Below are 21,419 nucleotides of genomic sequence, written 5' to 3'. Positions count from 1 at the left end.
AATGAACCCAACCATCTTCCCATTACACCACCCAGTTGTTTCTTGTGAAACAATGTCCAGTGTCCTGAGGTCAACAATCTTTCCTGGCAGACCTTTTACTATGTGAAACGTCAGTGTTCCAAGCCTTTGTTCCTTCCAATACAGAAGATTCTTACTGAATTTGAGCAAACTCAAATTCGGACAGCAGAAAATTGTAGTAAGTTATCCATTAATTACACCCCTCATCTTTTAACTTGGTTCCTGTTTGCACCCTCCTGTCTTGATGCTTAGTCCAGAATCATAGAGTGAGGGTTTGGGGGAAGTAGCTGGACAATTTAATCGCATAGGTAGAATCATAGAATGGTTATAGCATAAAAGGAGGCCTTTCAGCCCATTGATCTCCCTGTAGCCCTGCAAATTTTTCTTCTTCAGATAATTGTCCAATTCTCTTTTGAAAGCCACAATTGAATCTGCCTCCACCACACTTTTTCAGGTGGTGTATTTCAGATCTTAACCTCATGTTGCTGTTAATTATTTTGCTAATCACCTTAAATCAGTGTCCTCTGGTTCTTTGAAGAAAGTTTAATATATTTTTTAAAAATTAGACAAAGTCTTCACAGCAAACATTTGAGAAATCTTTTGTGGTTGTTTGCAAAGACATAGCACGATACAAAGTGGAATTTATATAATATATTATCACGTTGCTCAGGAGCACTTTGCATGCAATGAGTTGCTTTGAAATGAAATAACTATTGTTAAATGGGTGTCCATGGAAATAGGAAGAGATCATTGCCTGATTTGTGCAGGTTGTTATTCTGTTAAAGTGTTGTGAAGAACTGCTGCGTATTATTGATATATTAATGATCAATTAATATTGCCTGTGAATAGGTGCAATCTACCAGAGCAGATTTCTGTGACAGATTTCTGCTGCGTGATTCAGGCTTCAACAAAACTGAGATAAAAACAGAAAATGTTGAAAATATTAAGCAGGTCTCGCAGCATTGGTGGAGAGAAATCTAACCTGAAACACGAACTCTATTTCTCTCTCCTGAGATGCTTCTAGATCTGTTAATTTTTTAAAAAAAATTTCCAGCATCTGTAGTGTTTTGCTCTTTATTTCATTTTTTTTTTTACAAAACATGCTATTCAGCCACTGCTCAAACTAATTGTTTCCTAAAAAAGGAGCTAAATGGCCCATTTATACAGGGAATTATTATGAAAATTGTAAGCATTTTAAGAGAAGTATGTAATTGTATCAAGATGCACCATTGCATCTGTTGATGTAATGTCACTCCAACAAGAATAAAGCCACACTTTACTCCCTTCCCAGAAAAAGATTTGTCACAATTCCCTTTTTCTCTCTAAAATATACTCTTCTTTCTTTAGGCTCCTACATGATGGTGAACTCTTCGCAGCATGATCCAGGCCAGAAAGCTCACTTCATCCTCCCGTCTTTGAGTGAAAACGATACTCACTGCATCCAGTTCAGCTACTTCCTCTACATCAGAGATGGGCGTAGCCCTGGGTCACTCCATGTCTTCATCAGGGTCAACAATGGGCCAGTTGGTGACTCAGTTTGGAATGTGTCAGGATCTCACGGGCAGCAGTGGCTCCAGGCCGAACTCGCCGTCAGTACCTTCTGGCCAAACGAGTATCAGGTATTAAGCTTAGCTCTCCCGTTGAGGGGTAAATAAAATGATAATCGCATCTGAACTGTGATCCTTGAGTATTTCTGACAAGATAGCTCCAGGCGTTTGCAGAAATGTTCTTGCGGTTCGATGTGGCCAGGGATTTAAAAAAAAAATCAGTTCATTGAAGATGGATCAACAGTACCTCTTGAAGCACTCTAGGCATGTTAAATATATGCTACAGCTTGTAAATTTCTTTTCTTTTGAGTTATGTGAACAAGTTATTTTTTATTTCTCTTCAAGGTAGTGAATGCCATTGTTCAAGAATAATGTTTTCTCCCAATGTAAATATTAAGCACATACCTCTGAGTGTAGCAGGCATTAGAATTGGAATGAAGCCCATTTTGCTGCCCTCAAGTAATGTGATTTCACTTGATGCTGAAAAAGCACCAGCTACTGCATCAACACTACCTTTTGGAATTTCTCCCCCTCCCCAGTCCTCCTCTCATGAAGGCTGTAATTCATTACCTTCTTTACCTCAGCCAAGTGGCCATTCCCCATAGTTGGGTTAACAGTGGAAGCCTCGAATAATGGGATGAGACTATTATGATGGATGTGGGGTCCAGAGGAAGAGAGCTGCAGCTGTGCCTTGATCTGTCCTCACCAAAAGTCTACAAGCCTGCATTTTCCAACATGGGTTACTTACTAGCTGCCAGGAGTAGAAGTTCTGGGTGTCTTTGTTTTGCCAACACCTTTGTTGAATCTATCTGTTGTACTCCTGGGGTCAGGGCAGGTGGGAGGCCAGTGGGAAATCTACCCGAAAAATTTTACAGAAACCCCACCCACCCAGCCCACAAGCCCACCAGTGGGGAACGTACAATTCTGACCCAAGAGTTTAGCATTGTGAGGGGTTAATGAGAAAATGTTTGCTATAGTTTGTAACCTTTGCAAGGATCAGGTGTATGAGAAATTGAATGCACGCTCTTTTCAAGTACAGTATGTATGTGAAATCACCTAGAATAACATGTCATTATATATAGATTATTGTCACTGGGCACATTCAACATGTTGGTACCAATATGCTATAGGGGAAAGCACACTTTAACATTGAGTAGATACATAGCTTATATGTTGCTCTTAATCCATCATCTCAAACTGCTCTCTACACTATCAGGACCCAAGCCATGCTGGATCTGACTCAAGATTGGCAGGATAAAAATCCATGATTCTCCCTCTGGGTGTTTTGCACTGTTTAAATAAAATAATGCAACTACAAAAAGAATCTCATGACTCACCAATACACTTCCCTGAAATTCTATTGCGGTGATGGGAGTTGGAAGGCTCACAGTTGTCAGTTCACATCCCCATCATCACAAACTGGAGGTGTCCCTTGTCTTTGTGAATGCATTTGAGCTATGGTCCTGGCTTGGCTCTACTGACTAAAGTTGGTCATTTTAATTATTATCATTTTAAGCATTAAATCCATCCCAGAGAATGGGATTGTAGGAAATACAGGGGCTGATGAAGAACAAGGGCCTTGGTTGGAGCCTTGTACAGAGATGATTAATCTTTTTTGAGAGGGCAGAAATTAGTTTTGAGTTGGTAGTTGGGTCTTATTGCCTGTTCTGTTCACTACTGTGATCAGGTAATGGAAAATACATTGCAAATTCAGCAGACAAAGAGCTGAGGATTAGAAAGGGGCAATCCGTAAAGTCTGTCCGTGCGCACGACATTATTTGCTGATCAAAGAAACTCCAAAGCACGCAAGAAGAAGTAAGGAGAAATGAACAGGGTGAGGATATTGCATTGGCCGCTAAAACCTACCGAAGGGTAAGTCCATAAGAACCATCCAAAGCAAGGAGGTTAAAATAACAGTAGTGCCTTTGTAGAGATGTTCTTCAATTTGAAGAAGAGTAATCTGAAGGGGCAAATTTGTGAAAGTTATCAGAGTACAGAACTGGAACGTAGTAGCAGCTCTTGAAAAGCTGAATGAAATCTTTCTGAATTGACAAACTTCAATCAGAAGCAAGACGAAATTGTATGGAAGGGCTATTTCTTTTAACTGAACAACTTGAGGACCAGGAACTGTTGATTGAAACTAAAAGGTTAAAAGACTTTTAGTTGCAGTTATATGTGGAAGAATAGGATTGTTCAATCAAAATTGAGGAGATGTTAGGCTAAAGTGGGGCACTCAACATTGAAAGGCTAGCTGATCCCAGTGTGGCACTAAGGCACGTGGTCCAGGAGGTTCCACACTCAATTCCTGGATTGCAATTCCATTAGTGGTGAGGAAAGGGACGTGCAGGGTGCCCATGTAAAAGCCATGATGGTATATATTACAAAAGTATATAGTATTTACTGAAAGAGAATACAGTGTATATTATGAAAGGCTGCGAGGCATATATAAGGATGTGTGGTATGTTAGCATTTACTGGGCACATTAGATAGGTGTGATCAGAGCAATTTGGAGCATCAGATAGTTAAGAGAACAGATCTGTAGGGAACGAGTAAGAACTGTTTTATCTGAGCATGATTTGGATTCAATAAGTAGGAATCAGTTCCACTTCTCTACTGTAATCCATGGATGAACACACATGCACTCAACTATTTGGTTGATGTCCAGTCCAAGAAAACACAGCTCTAATAATCACCTGAATCTCAACATGGAACCTGGTGTAATTACAGGGTCAAGGTGACCAGTCTTGTATTAGCTTGCACTTCTCGAGATTATATTTAATAATGAATTGCCTTTTTTGATGTAGCCAAAATCAATTTAAAAGGTGAATATGTGCAGTGATGTTGTTGCTTTATTTACATTGTGTTTGTAGATTTTTAGAAATTTGGTGTTAAATTTGAGCACAGTACTTGAAGCCTAGCTGGTATATTGTTGCTTTTGAATGGTGATGGAAATGAACCATTTACAGGCTGCCACTCTTGATGGCTCATAGTTGAAAGAGCTTGCTTCATAACTTCTGCCTGCATGAAAATAAAATGTCTGAATTTCTGAAGAAAGATTAGTTCCCAATTTCAATCCTGACTTCCCATAGGTCTTATTTCTTGTTGGGTTGGCAGCCTTCCGATATTCTGCCCTCAAGTATTCACTTCTGGTGCATGAAAGGCAGATTTTCATGTCCTGGTTCTGCCAAGTTTTGGTCTGAAATGATTAATAACAGGTTTAAACCTTCCAGAACTGTAGAGAGCTAATAGCATGCAATTTTCCCTGATCAATTCACTTGCTTAGTTATTCATAGAAAGAAAGAACTTGAATTATGTAGAATGTTTCACAGTCTCAGGATGTCTTAAAGCACTTCACAGTTGATTAATTATTTTTTGTCACCAATATTATGGCAATTAATTTGCAGAAGTCTCACAAACAATAGTCAGTCAAATGACCAGATAATCTGTTTTGGTGGGTGTTGCTTGAGGGATAAATATTGACCAGGACATCGGACAAACTCCACTTTTCCTCTTGAAATAGTGGCGTGGGACCTTTCATATCCATCTGAGATGATAGATTGCACCTCCTGCAGTGCAGCCCTCCCTCAGTACTGCATTGAAATGACAGTGGGGATTGCGTATGCTGAAGTCTTTGAAGTTTCTTTCTTTATTCTTTCATGGGATGTGGGCACTGCTGGCAAGGCTAGCATTTGTTGCTCATCCATAATTGCAGTTGAACTGAGTGCTAGGTCACTTCAGAGGACAGTTAAGGTTCAAATACATTGCTGTGGGTCTAGAGTCTCATGTAGGCCAGACCAGGTGAGGATGGCAGATTTCCTTCCCTAAAGGACATTAATGAACCAAATGGGTTTTTACAATAATTGATGACGGTTATCATGGTCACCATTATATTCAGCTTTCTATTCCAGATTTGTTAATTGAATTTAAATTCCACCAGCTGTTGTGGTGGAATTTGAGCTCTGGGCTTCTGGATTACTAATCCAGTGACATTATGACTACTCCACTGTCATCCCCCACTGAGCAAGGCTAACTCCTACGATGTCAAAAGGCAAAGGTTTAAATGATCTTAGCAGTCATTGGTAGTGTTATGTCTGCTCTGTAACTTTGATACAGTCAGATTGTGGTACGCAGTGTCCTCTCTGCTGCTCTCTTCCAGGTGAATCAGAGCCTATGTACATAGACTTTCCTAGACAAATTCAAGAAAGTCCTGGTGTTAATAGGTTAGAGGCTAACAGTCCTCATGTGCTGAAAAGCTGATATCCCTGCATTACTTGTTCTCTGCTTCCCACTAAAAGGTGTCAATATTCCAGGAAATCCATTGTTGATATTTCCACAATTGATACAAGATATGAAAGAACCTTGGCACAAATCCTTATCTGCATCTAAGTGGTTTAACCAAGAATAGGTTGGGAACAGAGTGCCAAGAAATATTTATGATGGCTTCCACACCCATGCTTTGCAACCTTTAAATTTTAAAAGCTTCTTTCAGCTGCTAATACACAATTTATTGATGCAGTTCAACCAGCATATAGACCTGAAAGTCATTCATTATCCTTAAAGTATTACAGTAAGAAAAGGAGGAGAGGTCAAAACTGGAACTGGAAAACATATCAGCAATGGGAGCTCAGATTTTCATTCACCCCACCCCCTCTCCCTCACCACCTTGTTCAGAGTCACTGAAGATAATTGTATTGTCTGACTGCCATCTTGACAGGCCAACTCAGCACAGCTGACCGATCAAACCTACAACATTTTTGATCTCCATGGGTTAATTCCATGCTATCTTTACTAACTGAACTATTGGAGTGCCTTCCTATGAACTGCTGATGATAAATTGGAGAATATGATTGGGTGAATGCAAAAAAACCATGAACATTCTGAGGTTTTTTTTTTAAATCCCACCTTTTAAAATTTGCTGTTTTGCTTTCTCAATGGCTGAGTTGATGAACTATGCAAAACTAGGACAGTTCCAGTTTTGATCCCCAGTTCTACAGTCTCAAGTGCACAAGAGGCAGAGTACTAGAATTTGGCCTTAGCGACCATTGTATAGGATGGAGAAAATCAACCATTTGATCACCTTCTAGTGACAAGTACAAGTTGTACCAGCTTCCCTTCTTCAGCCCTTTATAAAATTTTGCTCATCCAAAATTCTGCTTCCCTGTATCCTAATTTGCATCAAGCCTTGTTCACGCTATGCTCACTGACAAATATCAGCCCTGGGCGACTAATGCCTCGATTTTAAAATTCTCATACTCATGTTTCAAATCTCTCCATGATCTCACCCCCTCCCTATCTCTGTAACCTCCTCCAGCCCTGCAGCCATCTGAGATCTCTGCAACTGTACTTCATGGGCACCCCGCATGTCCCTTTCCTCACCACTAATGGAATTCTAAAATTCCAAATTCTCTGAAATTCCTTCCCTAAGCCATTCCACCCCTCTCTCTCTCTGTCTCTGTCTCTCCCTTAAGATGCTCCTAAAAGGTTACCTCGTGAGTCATAGCTAACTAAAAGTTCGGTCAAATAGAGCATTGTAGGTGTATCTTAAAAGAGGAGAGCAAGATGGAATCTTTTTCTTTTGGTGTCAATGTTGTTTAGCGGTGTCAGTCTGATTATATCCCTGTGCAAAGTATCTTGGGATGATGTACCAAAAAAATTACAAGTTATTATTATTATGTAGATGTTGTATGAGGATAGGAGTGGACTGGTTTTGACGTCTCTCCCGTTAAATAGCCTTACTTAGTGGCTCACACGTGATTCACGGCCCTTTTGGCAAGGTTTTAGAGGGTGTCTGACACCTGTGGAATGATATCCCAGCAATGAACCTACATTTTCTGGAAAGAGGGAAACATCAGTGAGCAAAATATATTGTTAGATTTTTAATGATTTGTTTCAATTCTTGCCCAAACACTGAGTTCTCACCGTCTTCCCATTGAAGAAAGTTGGAATAACCACATTGTAGAAATTCAAATTCAGGTTTTATTGAAAAGAAATATAAATTTCCAAGCCCTGGTGAGCTGCATGCTTCTTTTACAAGTGAACAGGCGCTGCAAGCCTCCCTAGGTTGCCTTGCCCTTCATTCTCTGAGTTGCATTAGCTCTATGCAAACCCTTTCCAGCATCTAAAATGACAACAAAATGAGATTGTTCAAACCTTAATTTCTGTGCGGCTCTTATTTGTCATTTGATAAGTCACCTAGCGATGTCAGTGACTGTGAAATAAGTTCATAGATACAAGCCTGATCCTACCTCTACACAAACAAGAACATTTATCTGCTGGTCTTGTGTTCTGAAGATGATAGGAAAACATCTGTGAAAATTGTTTGCACCTTGATGGGAGGGGGCTGGCACCAGAAAATGTAAATTGGCTGTGACGTGGATTACCTGCAGGAGCTGGCGTGTATCCAATAATCCTGCTCGGTTCATCACTGATCAAGTCACTTGATAGGTGTTAGAAGACATCCCTTATTTAATTTGGTGCTGATGTTCTCCTGTAATCCTCAGTACCAGCGTGGTGCTCTGTTGCTCGCAGCACCACTGAAGCCGTGTGTGATATTAGATCGCTTGAAAATAGAAGCATGCTGTTCAAAATTAAGGAATTTAGACCTGCTTAAAAGAAATAAGGAGTATGCCTAACCTGAAAATGCATTTTACTTAACAAGCAGTTTTACAAGTTCTCCCCTCAATGGGTAGTTTCAAAATCTGCATTTGGTCTTGAGTACTGTGCTAGAAAACAGATACACAGGAACAGTATATACTGCAGATGCAGGGAATGTAAAATAAAAGTAGAAAATGTTGGAAACAGTTAGCAGGTCAGGTAGCATCTGTGGAGAGAGAAACCCAAGTCAGTTTTGAGGAAAGGGAGGTAGAGAGATGGAGAGGTTTAGGAAGGCAATTCCATAGCTTTCTGATAAAGGGTCGCAGATCTGAAATGTTAATTCTGTTTCTCTCCACATAACCTGCTGAGTATTTTCAGCAGTTTCTGTTTTATTTCAGATTTTCAGCACCCGAAGTATTCTGCTTTTCCATAGTTTAGGGCCTATAGGCAGCTTAAGGCACAGCTGCAATCAATGGTGGGGCAAAGGACATGATTTCATTGTTGGGAGCATTGACGAACTACATGATTCCTCATCCTCTAGTAACCTTAGGAGGATGATAAAATGGTACACCAACATATAACAACAACCTGTATTCAAATAGTGACTTAATCGTAGTAAACCACCCCACACACTTCACAGGAGCATAATCAAACAAAATTTACTGAGATACATGATAGCTGTTTTCCTCATCATCGATGCACTGAAGCAAGGCCTAGAGTAAAATCATTAAACATTTTTTTTCTTTTGGCGTTTTGGGAGAAAAGATTAAGGATAATGATCTTAGAGTTTCTCCAAATACATTTTTTTGCAAAATGTTGAAGCTCTTATCAAGGAAGACAAAAATTATAATGACCTTGAAAAGACGAAAGCATCCTGTGTGTTGTGTCTAGTGAAACTATGTTAAGTCAGGAACTAAAAGGCTGCAAAAGCTTCCATTTCCATTAATGTCCATAAAAATAAGTGAAGGATTTAAATTTTGAGAGGGAGCTAAGCCTCACTATAGAAAGCTTTTCCTTTCAAGACATTATTTCCCTTATTAACTGTGAATTTTACTCTGCTAGCCATCATTCCTCTGGGCAGAGTGCTCTTCCTTCAATTATTCAAACCAGTAGTTACCAAGGCATCTTTGCAAAGAACTGTGATTAGGAGTGTCACTGCAGACCCTCTGGTTTGAAGATTGTGTTTGGAAAAGAGAAGGTGAATATAATTATCCCTTGAGATTATAATTATACGAAAAAATTAGAATTGCTCTTTAAAACCTACATCTTTGACAAAGCTTTGGTCATCTGGCTTAATATCTTCTTAAATAAAAACAAAGTGCTGGAAAAACTCAGCAGGTCTGGCAGTATCTGTGAAGAGAGATACAGAGTTAATGTTTCAAGTCCAATATGACTCCTCTTTGGAACTAAATATCTTCTTATGAGGTCTGGTGTAGAAGTTTGCTTGATGACATTAGAGTGCTTTATAAATGCAAGTTACTGTTATGGAATGTCAGCCATAACTCAGTTGGTAGCACTCTCGCCCCTGAGTCACAAGGTTCCAGTTTCAAGTCCCATATCAAGGCTTGAGCAAAAAAATCTACACTGACATATCATACTGAGGGTATGCTGTACTGTCAGACGTGCCAACTTTTGTAAGAGACGTTAAACTAAGGCTGCTTTTCAGGTGGACGTAAAAGATCCCATGACAGTATTTAGAAGAAGAGTAGGGGAATTATCCTTGGTGTTGTGGCCATTAGTTTATCCTCAATCAGTGTTATAAGAACAGAATTATATGGTCATTATCTGTTGCTGCCTCTAGGAGCTTGCCTTGCGCCAATTGGCTGCTGTGTTTCCTGCAATACAACAATGATTACAATTCAAAAGTACTTCATTGCTGGAAAGCGATTTGAGATATTCAGTGGTCGTGGAAGGTGCTATATAAATGCAAGGTTTTTACCCCCTTTTTGGTAGTTTAATGGAACTGGTTGAAGCTTGGGTATTGTTACGAAATTGCTACCGTGCATTTAAGAAGACAGTGTTATGATCCCAGCTGATGTTATTACTGGACAAGCCAGTTCTCAAAGTGGTACCCGGCTTGATAAATCCTAACTTTTATTTTTTGTTTGGAAACGTGGAGGGCGGCTACTGAACAGAGTCACAGCAGTCAGCTGATGAATCTTCAACATAAGAAGAAAACATTTATTCAACAAGAAAAGATGAACTATATTGCAATACTCCTTCACCTGTACAGATATATACAGATTCATGAGGATAACACAAGTTACAAAAAATAACTTATACTCTCACGTCCCCAGTAAGTACACAATCCATGTAAACCAATAGGCGACCTGTGGTCAGGCACATCACATTTTGAAACCAAGAGACAGATGGCACCCCAAACAGATGCTATGGATCCCTTATCACCTCCCCTCAGACGCTTGATACACAGTGAGCCAACCGGTGAACTGCCGTCTTTCACACGAGGGTTTCCAATCTCCACTCTCAGGAACTCGCTTTGGAATCTTCTCCCAAAGGACACTCTCCCTCAGGTGACTTTCAGAAGGGTCCACGTCCAGGGTTATGAACTCTTCTTTTGATGTTCCCCTCCCCTGGATCACCACGTGCATTCAAGCTTTGCCTTCTACGCACTCTCTCTCCGATACTCAGCCATGTCAACAGAACACCATGGCTTTATGTGCCCATTGTAAAACTATAGACCTTTGGCTCCTCCTTGGATCTTCTGGCTTCTCACAAGCATATTTTACTTGAATTCTGTGTCCTGCAGCTTTCTCCCTTTAAGCTTGGAGCCTTTCTTTGCTCCTTACTCTTCACTTCACTTAACAGGGCCTTTTCCAGATTCCTGTTCTTTTCTTTTAACTAGAAGGTCTTCCTGGGACTTTCTTCTTTTCCCTTTAGGACCTGCTGCCTGCAGTTCCCTCTCCTAGCTGACTGCTGACAACTCGGTATCTCCCTTGAGATCCAGAACTGATTCGACGTTCACTGTTACTTTAACTTTAGAACAACTCATCTAAGATTCTTAGACTTATTGTTCTCAGCAATCTGCTAGTATGTCCAACCAGACAGTGACTTAAACAGATACTGAAGCAGTCCATGTCCAAATGCAGCAAGACCTGGACAATATCCAGGCTTGCGCAGACAAGTGGCAAGTAACATTTGTGCCACACAAGTGCCAGGCAATGACCATCTCTAACAAGAGAGAATCCAACCATCGCCCCTTGATGTTCAATGGCATTACCACCACTGAACCCCCCAACATCAATATCCTGAGGTTTACCATTGATCAGAAACTGGACCGGACTAGCCATATAAATACTGTGGCTACAAGAGCAGGTCAGAAGCTAGGAATCGTGCGATGAGTAACCCACCTCCAACACCCCAAAGCCTGTCCACCATCTACAAGGCACAAGTTAGGAGTGTGATGGAATACTCACCACTTGCCTGGTTGAGTGCAGCTCCCATAGCACTCAAGAAGCTTGACACTATTCAGGACAAAGCAGCCGGCTTGATTGGCACCTCATCCACAAACCTTCACTCCCTCCGCCACCGACGCACAGTAGCAGCAGTGAGTACGATCTATAAGATGCACTACAGGAATTCACCAGGGCTCCTTCGACAGAACCTTCCAAACTCACGACCACTACCATCCAGAAGGACAAGGGCAGCAGATATATGGGAACACCATCACCTGGAAGTTCCCCTCCAAGTCACTCACCATCCTGACTTGGAAATACATCGCCATTCCATCACTGTTGCTGGGTCAAAATCCTGGAACTCCCTCCCTAACAGCACTGTGGGTGTACCTACACCACATGGACTGCAGCGGTTCAAGAAGGCAGCTCACCACCACCTTCCCAAGGGCAACTAGGAATGGGCAATAAATGCTGGCCCAGCCAGCGAAGCCCACATCCTGTGAATGAAGTTAAAAAAATGTCGGGCTCGCAGTGTGAAGCATTTATGTGTACTGGAAGCTGCATACACAGGGCCCTGGTTCTTTGCAGACAGAAAGAACATGTACACATATTGCACCTGTTTCAGCTAAACAAAATAAGTAACAGCCATTCGTTGGCTCATTCCTCAGGGCAATGTCTTGACCAATCAGGGTCAAGCTGCCTGGTTTAAATTCCAAACAATGCTTAACAGTTAGCTGTCAGTCACCATCATTGGTGCATTCTACATGGCAACGCCTCTACCAATCAGTGTCCACTTGACAACAATCAACACGCTCTTCTCATACAGTATAGATATGTTTTGTCCCCTGCCATTGGTATTTTCTTGCGTGAATTGTCCTGACGAGTGCAAGATGAAAAACTTTGACGGAAAAAGATCTTTTTTCAGCAACACTCAAATTCTGTACCACCAAACGACCAATTGAATTTCATTGAGATAAAGGAAGATGTAGCAAATTGTGCATTTAATTGATTAAATAACAGAATGTAGCATGATGATTGGTGTCAGTTTAAATTAAAAAGCTGTGACCAACACAATTTCCCGGGGCTTTCATGGAATCAGAGAAGGACACAGCATAGGAGGGGCCATTGTGCCTTTGAACAAGTTATTCAATTAGTCTGACTTCCCTTTCCTTTCCTCGTAGCCCTGAAATTTTTCTCCTTCAAGCATTTGTCTGGTTTTCTTTTGAAAGTCACTATTGAACCTGCTTCCGCCACCACCGTTTCAGGCAATGAATTCCAGATCATCATAACTCACTGCGTAAATTTTTTCCACCTTTTTTGTCATTTACCATGAATCTGTGGCCAACTGATCCTGCTGTCGCTTTAAGCATTTTCTCCTTATTTACCCTTTCAAAACCTTCATTTTGACCACCTAGAAACATTACAAAATAGGAGCAGAAGTTGGCCATTTGGCCCCTCGAATCTGCTCTGCCATTCAATAAGATCATGGTTGACCTGTTTGTGTTTCGAATTCCACGTCCCCATCTACCTCCAATAAGCCTCGATTCTCTTGCCTAACAAGCATCTATCTACCTCTGCCTTAAAAATATTCAATGACACCACCTCCATGGGCAGAAAATTCCAAGGTCGCACAACCCTCAGAGAAAAAATTTCTCCTCATCTCTACCCTAAAAGGGCAACCCCTAATTTTAAAACTGTGCGCCCTAGGTCTGGACTCACCCAGAAAAGGAAACATCCACCTTGTCAGTGCCATTCAGCATCTTATATATTTCAATCAAGTCACCCCTCACGCTTCTAAACTCCAGTGGAAATAAGCCCAATCTGTCTAGCCTTTCCTCATAAGACAACCTGCTCATTCCAGGTATCAGTCTAGTGAACCTCCTCTGAACTGCCTCCAAAGCATTTACATCCTTCCTTAAATAAGGGGACCAAAACAGCACACAATATTCAATATGCAGTCTCGCCAATGCCCTGTATAACTGAAGCATAATATCATTACTTTCATATTCAATTCCTCTTGTAATAATGGATAGCATTCCGTTAGCCTTCTTAATTACTTGCTGCGACCTGCATACTAACTTTTTGCGACTCATGCACGAGAACACTTAGATCGCTCTGCACCTTGGATTTTTGCGACTTATGCACGAGAACACTTAGATCGCTCTGCACCTTGGATTTCTGCAGCTGTTCTCTGTTTAAGTAATACTCTGCTTTTTTATTCTTCCTGTCAAAGGCAACAACTTCACATTTTCCTACATTAAACTCCTTTTGCCAGATTTTTGCCCTCTCATTGAACCTATCTATGTCCACCTGAAACCTCCTTATGACCTCTTCACAACATACTTTCCTACCTATCTTTGTGTCATCTGTAAATTTAGCTACCATACCTTAACTCACCTCATCTAAGTCATTGATATAAATTGTAAAAAGTTGAGGCCCCAGCACAGATCCCTGCAGGACTCTAGTTGTCATATCCTGCCAATCAAAAAAAGACCCATTTATATATTCTCTGCTTTCTGCCAGCCAGCCAATCTTCTATCCGTGCTAATATGTTAGCCCCTACACCCTGGGCAGAATTCCACGGGCGGGCATGCGCTCGACCCGATGGGGCGTAAAATCGCATGAGATGACGTATGGTGAGCGTCCCAACGTCATCCTGCACGCGAGCAATCTTCAGGTCGGCGGGCATGCGCAGGTGTTGGAGCCTCATCCGCCATCAATTAAAAAGCCACTAAGGCCATGAAAAAGGCAATTGTTCATGATTTTACATTGCCCGTGCAATTTCGCGCTCATCACATGGGCAGCCTACTTGTTACAAAACCTCATCCAAGGACGGGATAAAAAGGGTCAGCAGCTTTGCCATTTTGAGCAGTGAGGTGTTTGGGAGATAAGTTTGCTGCTGGTTGCTTATTTGAACTTGAAAGCTTCATCTTTGTCCTGAGCTTCATTCTTAGCATTTCCAGGCTTCATTTCAGGACTCATTGGTGTCCCCAAGTCCCCTGGAAAATTTTGACCGTGTGGATCCTTCCAGGTATCAGACAGCCTTCTGTAACCCTGACAATGGGAATTGTGCTCTCTGCTGGTGGTACCTCCTCTGAGGAGGAAGAGCGGGGCAGAAGGGAGAGGAGGCTAGGTGTCCTAATGCAGCCTCCAAGGGAATAACCTGTGGGAGGAGAGGTGCAGGCACTAGGGGTGCAGGACCAGCAGGTAGTCCAAGGCGTAAGGGGCTGCAGAAGATGCCACTATCCTGCTGCCAGGGTTTACAGACAGCAGTGCAGCTACCTCAATATGTCCAATGTGCAATGCTAAAGGAGGGTCCGCCTCTCCAGGGAGACTGTGACCCCCATTTGTCAGATGATTGGGCCTGAGGTCACCTCCAACTGTGTGGGTTGACACCCCATGCCAGTGGCTCTGAAGGTCACAGTGGCTTTCAACCTTTATGCCTCTGGCTCTTTGCAGGGGTCAGTGGGGGACCTTTGTGGAGTGTCCCAATCAGCTGTCCACAGTTGGTGACAGAAGCTTTGTTCAGGTAGGTAATGACAATTATTCAATTCTGTACAGATGAGGCCAGCCAGGCTGAGCAAGCCAGAGGCTTTGCAGCAATTGCTGGGTTCCCCTGCATCCAGGGTGTAATCGACTGCACACGTGGCCATCAAGGTGCCAGCAGGTCAGCTGGGTGCCTTCGTCAACAGGAAGGGATTCCATTTGATGAACATCCAAACCCACAACCATTACCACCTAGAAAGACAAGGGCAGCAGATAGATGGGAACACCACCACCTAGAAATTCCCCTCCAAGTCACTCACCATCCTGACTTGGAAATAAATCGCCATTCCTTCACTGTCACTGGATCAAAATCCTGGAACTCCCTTCCTAACAGCACTGTGCGTGACCCTACACCACATGGACTGCAGTGGTTCAAGAAGGCAACTCACCACCACCTTCTCAAGGGCAACTAGGGATGGGCAATAAATGCTGGCCCAGCTAGCGAAGCCCACATCCCATGAATTTAAAAAAAAAAGTTTGTGACCACAAGATGCAGATTCTGCAAGTCTGTGCATGGTACCCTGGCAGCTCCCATTATGCTTGTATCCTCAGACACTCCCAGCCAAGGCTATTCAGTGCTTCAGCCCGACTGGATGGATGTCTGCAAGGTGACAAGAGCTATCCGTTGAAAAGGTGGCTTATGACTCCTCTCTGCCACCCAAGAACAGAGGCAGAGCAGCGTTATAATAGGAGTTATGCCTCCACAAGGGCAGTGATAGAAAGGACCATAGGTCTTTTGAAGATGCAATTCCAATGCCTGGACTATTCAGGGGGAGCACTATAATACCCATCCCCAGAGTGGCTGTCACTGATAGTTGTTGCATGCTGTGCTCTTCACAATCTGGCTTTGGTAAGGGGGGACCCACTGGAGGAAGAGGACCTTGAGGCAGCTCCACAGGTCACAGAGGATGAATCCAGTAGTGAGTCAGAAGAGGAGCACAGTGAGGAGAATGCTGAGGGTGTGGAGACAGACCTCTTTATCCTACAGGTAGGCAAGGACTCCAGGGATGCCTTGATCCAACTCTCCTTCAGCTAGGCTACCAAAAATCTGCTTGCACCTCATGCCAGGGCTGCCGCCTCCATCCCGGATGTCTGAAATGACCCTTTCATTTGGACCCAAAGTCCACTCAGTGCCTGTGCAATAAAGTTTAGAGCCACTCACATCTAGCATTAGACACTGGCGTGCCCTGCACCAAAAAAAAAGGTGAAGCATACTCAGGCCATTAAGACAAAAGCAAACTTTATATAATTTTGACACTCACAACAAATTAACATTACGATATTTGGTGTTAATGCTCACACCAGTAAACATATAAACAAAACATGGCAGAACAGAAGACCACCCGTGACCAGTCCCTCTTGTGCTCATGGTGCCTTAAACTTAACGTTTATGAGTGCTGCGTCTTGGTGCCCCCTCCCCTCGCTGGAAGCAGCCTTGGAGGCAGTATGCTGTCTTGTTGGCCTTAATGACCTTGGTGGTCGTCCTCTGGCCAGGGGACCCTGTGCTGGTTCTGCCTGGGAGGGAGCCCAGTCATCCCCAGTCATTGCAGCCTCATCAGATGCCACGGTCACTGGCAGAGGGGCGGAGGAGCAGCTGCCGTCATCCAGAGCGCCCCAAGAGGAGTCCACAGAGACGACGAACAGGTCGTGCACCAAAGTGAGGTTGCTCTGGACCTGCCTGCTCGCCATTGATGGTCGAGCACCTAGCTGGGATACTGGATGTCTGATCCTCTTACGCATTGGCACTGACCACCTGAGGTCATTGCCTCTGTGAGGGCTCTCAGGTTCAAGCACAACCCCAGGAACCCCCTGATTCTGCCCCAGGAGCTGCCTCGCCATGAGAGTCACCAGTCTGTCAATGGAGGAGGCAGTGCGCTCGGCAATGCGCGTCAATGCAGTGCTCATGCTCTTTGCATGGACTCCTCCATAACAGAGACCATTGCATGCAGACCCTCATGGATCTCTGCCAGATCCTCCTGCACATCCCACTGGACATCCAACATCTGCCGCCCAATGGACGACTCTAGAGGCTCATTGTGTGCTTTCGACCGAACATTGTCATTGTCTCCAGCAGTCCACTGACTGCTGGCGCCGTGGGCACTCTTGGCCTTGGCCTGCTCCTCAAGCGAGTGTGAAGTTCCCTTACCGCTGTGCACTGACGATCTAACGCCCACCAAGGTGCTGGTATGCTGGTATCTGCGCTGGTGCCTGGTTCAGAGAGTGGGTGTGACGCAGGTGCATCTGAAGCCCGGCGGTCCTCTAGCGTCAAAGGTCCTGCATAGGAGTGCGGGCTGGCGAATCTAAGGGAGAACGACGACATGTCATTAGTTTAAGTCATCACACTGTCACTGTGCATGCCAGGCGCCCCGGTGAGACAAATAAAATCTACATCATGGTGCCATCGTCTTTCAATGATCAATAGGGTCTCCAGTTTTGAGGCTCCCATTAATGATGAGACTACACAAGAATGTTTGCACAATCTGAAACTCTCGCCTCTGTGCACTGCACTCTTACCTTTGTCAGAGACCCCTGCGTCTCCACAACCGGCTGACCGAGGTGGGTGGCGGCTGTCCAGCTCCAAAGCGTTCATTTCAAACCTTGTCATGGAGGTTTAGGGGGGCCTCCAGCTGTCCTTGATCTCTCTATGTTATCATGGCTCCTCTTCTCCTGAAAGGACAGAGGAGCATTAATTAGTTCACACTCCACCTTCAGCGTCATTGCAGCCTGACCAACCCACTGGAGCAGCACCTTGCAGAGTACATCCAAGTCATGGCTCTTGAGACACAAGACACTCAGTCCAAGCAGCCAGGGCTCACCGCCTTGGTCAGCTCCAGCGTCATTGACAGTTGGCACTCAGGCTGTAATGCTCCTGAGCTCCACAGGGGGACGCCAGCCCTTAACACTTCACCACACTGATCCATGCCAATGTGATACTCATCCTTGCCAACTGTAGCAGGTCATTGAACCTTTTGCGGCATTGCACCCGTGTGCGCCTCACGAAGCCATGGCTGCTGACCTTGGCTGCCACCTCCTCCCAAGCTTTTTTGGTCTGATGCGGTGGCTTCCTCCTGCCATCCCTGGGAAGGGTGTCCCACCTGTCACCCAGCCCCTCCACGAGGCACTCGCCCAAGAAACAGAGGGCCGAGTGCCCACCTGACCTACCCTCCCACCTGACGTCTCCAGCAGTTGGTGAGGCCATTGCTCCAGTTTCTAGACCGTAGAAAGATTCTCCCCCGGCAGCCTTCAGGGAGCTGCCTCTGCCCATTTTAAACCACCCGCTAGGTCACCATTGGACCCGGTGGCTGACAGGCCCGAACCCCCACCTGGCCTATCCTGACCATTCAGAAGATGCGTTTCATGCTGGGTGGGCCATAATTGGCCAGCCAGTGTGAAATTGCAGCCGTGGTCGCATTCGAGGCCTGTTTCCCGACCGGTCCCGGGCCCGCCGATTGCGCACGCCCAATGAAGGAAAAATTCAGGCCCATGAGCTTTTATTTTCCGCAATAACCTTTGGTGTAGCACTTTATCAAATTCCTTTGGGAAATCCAAGTGCAGCATATCTACAGGCTCCCCTTTATCCACAGCGAATGTTGATCTTTCAAAAATCTCCAATAAATTGGTTAAACGTGATTTCCCTATCAAAAAACCATGCTGTTTTTTCCCAGCTGTTCTAAGTGCTCAGCTATAACCTCCGTAATGATTGACTCTAACACCTTCCCCACAACAGACCTCAAGCTTACTGGCCTATAATTTTGTTTTCTGCCACTCTCCCTTCTTGAATAGAGGGGCTATATTTGCTACTTCCCAGTCTGATGGGATCTTTCCAGAATCTAACAAACTTTGGAAAATTAACACCAACGCACCTACTACTTCATTAGCCATCTCTTTTAAGATGCTAGGATGAAGCCCTTCAGGACCCAGAGACTTGTCAGCCTGCAGCTCCAATCAGTTTGCTCAGTACCACTTCCCTAGTGATTGTAATTTCACCAAGTTCCCCTCTCCCTTCCACCTCCTGATTTACAGTTATTACTGGAATGTTTTTTGTATCCTCTACAATGAAGACAAAAGTGAAATATTTGTTCATTTCATCCACCATTCCTTATTATCTACCATTAACTCCCTACTGTCACTCTCTAGAGGACCAACACTTATTTTACTTACTCTTTTTCTTTTTAAATAACTGTAGAAACTCTTGCTATCTGTTTTTACATTTCCAGCTAGCCTCCTCTCATACTCTAATTTGTTTCTCCTGATTAACCTTTTCATCATTCTCTGCTGCTCTTTATATTCAGGCCAATCATCTGACCTGCCACTCACCTTTGCGCAGTTACATGCTTTTTCCTTAAGTTTGATGCTTTCCTTAACTTCTTTGGTTAACCACGGATGATGGGTCCTCCCTTCAGAATTTTTCTTTATAGTAAGAATATACTTATCTGAGAATTCTGAAATATCCCCTTAAATGTCTGCCACTGCTTCTCTATTGATCTATCCCCTAGCCTAGTATCCCAATTCACTTCAGCTAGCTCAGCTTTCATGCCCACATAATTGCCCTTCTTTAAGTTTAAAATGCTTGTCTTAAATCCACTCTTCTCCCTTTCAAACTAGATGTGAAATTCAATCATATTGTGGTCGCTGCTACCTTGGGTTGCCTTCACTCTGAGGTCACTAATTAATCCTGTCACATTACACAATACGAAGTCTAACGTAACCTGCTCTCTGGTTGGTTCCAGAACGTGGTGCTCTAACAAACTACCTCAAAAGCATTCTACGAGTGCCTCATCCAGGCTACTACTGCCAATCTGATTTTACCAGTTTATATTAGATTAAAATTGCCCATGATTATTGCCGTACCTTTATCACAGTACCCAATATTTCTTCTTGTATATTTTGTCCTACATTGTGGCTACTGTTAGGAGGCCTGCAGACCACTCCCACTAGTGACTTCTTTCCCCTACTATTCCTCATCTCCACCCAAACGGATTCTGCATCCTGATCTTCTGAACCCTAATCTCCTGGCATAAATGCCATCCTTAATTAATATGCTACGTCTCCATCTTTACCTGGCTTCCTATTCTTCTTGAATATCAAATACCCCTCCTTATTCAAGACCCAATCCTCGTCATCCTGCAGCCACATCTCTGTAATGGCTATCAGATCATATTTATTTACTTCAATGTGGGCTGCCAATTCATTTACTTTGTTATGTATACTATGCGCATTCAGATACAGAGCCTTCAGTTTTTGTCTTTTTGTTATCTTTCTAACATCTAGTCTTGACTATTGGTATATTCTTAGGTTTTATCTCTCTGTCCCATCCTGCTATTCTATGACCCTCATTTCCCATATGACTGTTATGGTCTCCTGCCTTGAATCTACTCCTTGATTTGCCACAGCTACCCAAGCTTGATCCCTCAAGCCCCCACCTTGTATAGTTCAAAATGCTCTCTACTTCCCTAGTTGTGTGATTTGCAAGAACACATGTCCCAGCACAGTTCAGGTGCAGACTGTCCCAATGGTACAGCCCTACTTTCTCCAATACTGGTGCCAGTGCCCCATGAACCGGAACCCACTTCTCCCACACCAGTCTTTGAGCCACGCATTCATCTCTCTAATCTTATTTGCCCTATGCCAATTTGCACGCGGCTCAGGTAATACTCCAGAGACTTTATTATTCATTCATGGGATGTGGGCTTCGCTGGCTGAACCTCTTGAGGTTCTGCTTCTTAATTTGGTACCTAGCTTCTCATACTGACTATGCAAAACCTCCTTCCTTGTCCTGCCTATGTGTTGGTACTTACATGGACCATGGCGATTGGATCCTTCCCCCCTCTACAGCAAGTTCCCCTTCAGCCCTGAGCAGATGTCCCGAACCCTGGCGCCGGGCAGGCAACGCAGCCTTCTGGACTCTCCATCTTTGCTACAGAGAACAGTGTCAATCCCCTTAAGTATACTGTCCCCTGCTACCACTACATTCTTGTTTGTTGCCCTCGCATGAATGGCTTCCTGTACCATGGTGCCATGGCCAGCCTGCTCATCCACCTTGCATACCTCGCTTTTGTCTACACGGGTTGTGAGCACTTCAAACCTGTTCGACAATTGCAAAGCCTGAGGCTCCTCCACAAGTGTCTGCTCTGTCCCATTACCTGCCTCACTCATGGTCACATCCTCCTGTCTTTCACTGCTGACCAAAACAGACGACCCTATTCTAACAGGCGTGACTGTCATCTGGAACAAAGGCTGGAATCGTCCACTCCCATTGGCAGCGGGAGTCATGCCATTAGTGAGCAGACATAATGGCAAG

General features: G+C 43.8%; 1 protein-coding gene across 4 annotated transcripts in view; it reads left to right on the top strand.

Annotated features, from left to right (window-relative positions):
- The window catches only part of ptprub (protein tyrosine phosphatase receptor type Ub), a 769,916-nt gene that overhangs the window by 339,052 nt on the left and 409,445 nt on the right, over positions 1 to 21,419 (top strand). For all 4 annotated transcript variants that reach the window (XM_078567333.1, XM_078567337.1, XM_078567336.1 and 1 more), the window contains exon 3: positions 1,366 to 1,637. In XM_078567333.1, coding sequence (XP_078423459.1) covers positions 1,366 to 1,637 — 272 coding nt within the window. The remainder of the gene's footprint in view (positions 1 to 1,365; positions 1,638 to 21,419) is intronic.

This window comes from Cetorhinus maximus, chromosome 21, assembly GCF_964194155.1.
Source record: "Cetorhinus maximus chromosome 21, sCetMax3.hap1.1, whole genome shotgun sequence".
In the NCBI taxonomy this organism is placed as follows: Eukaryota; Metazoa; Chordata; class Chondrichthyes; order Lamniformes; family Cetorhinidae; genus Cetorhinus; species Cetorhinus maximus.
This window is presented reverse-complemented; position numbering and strand designations above follow the sequence as displayed.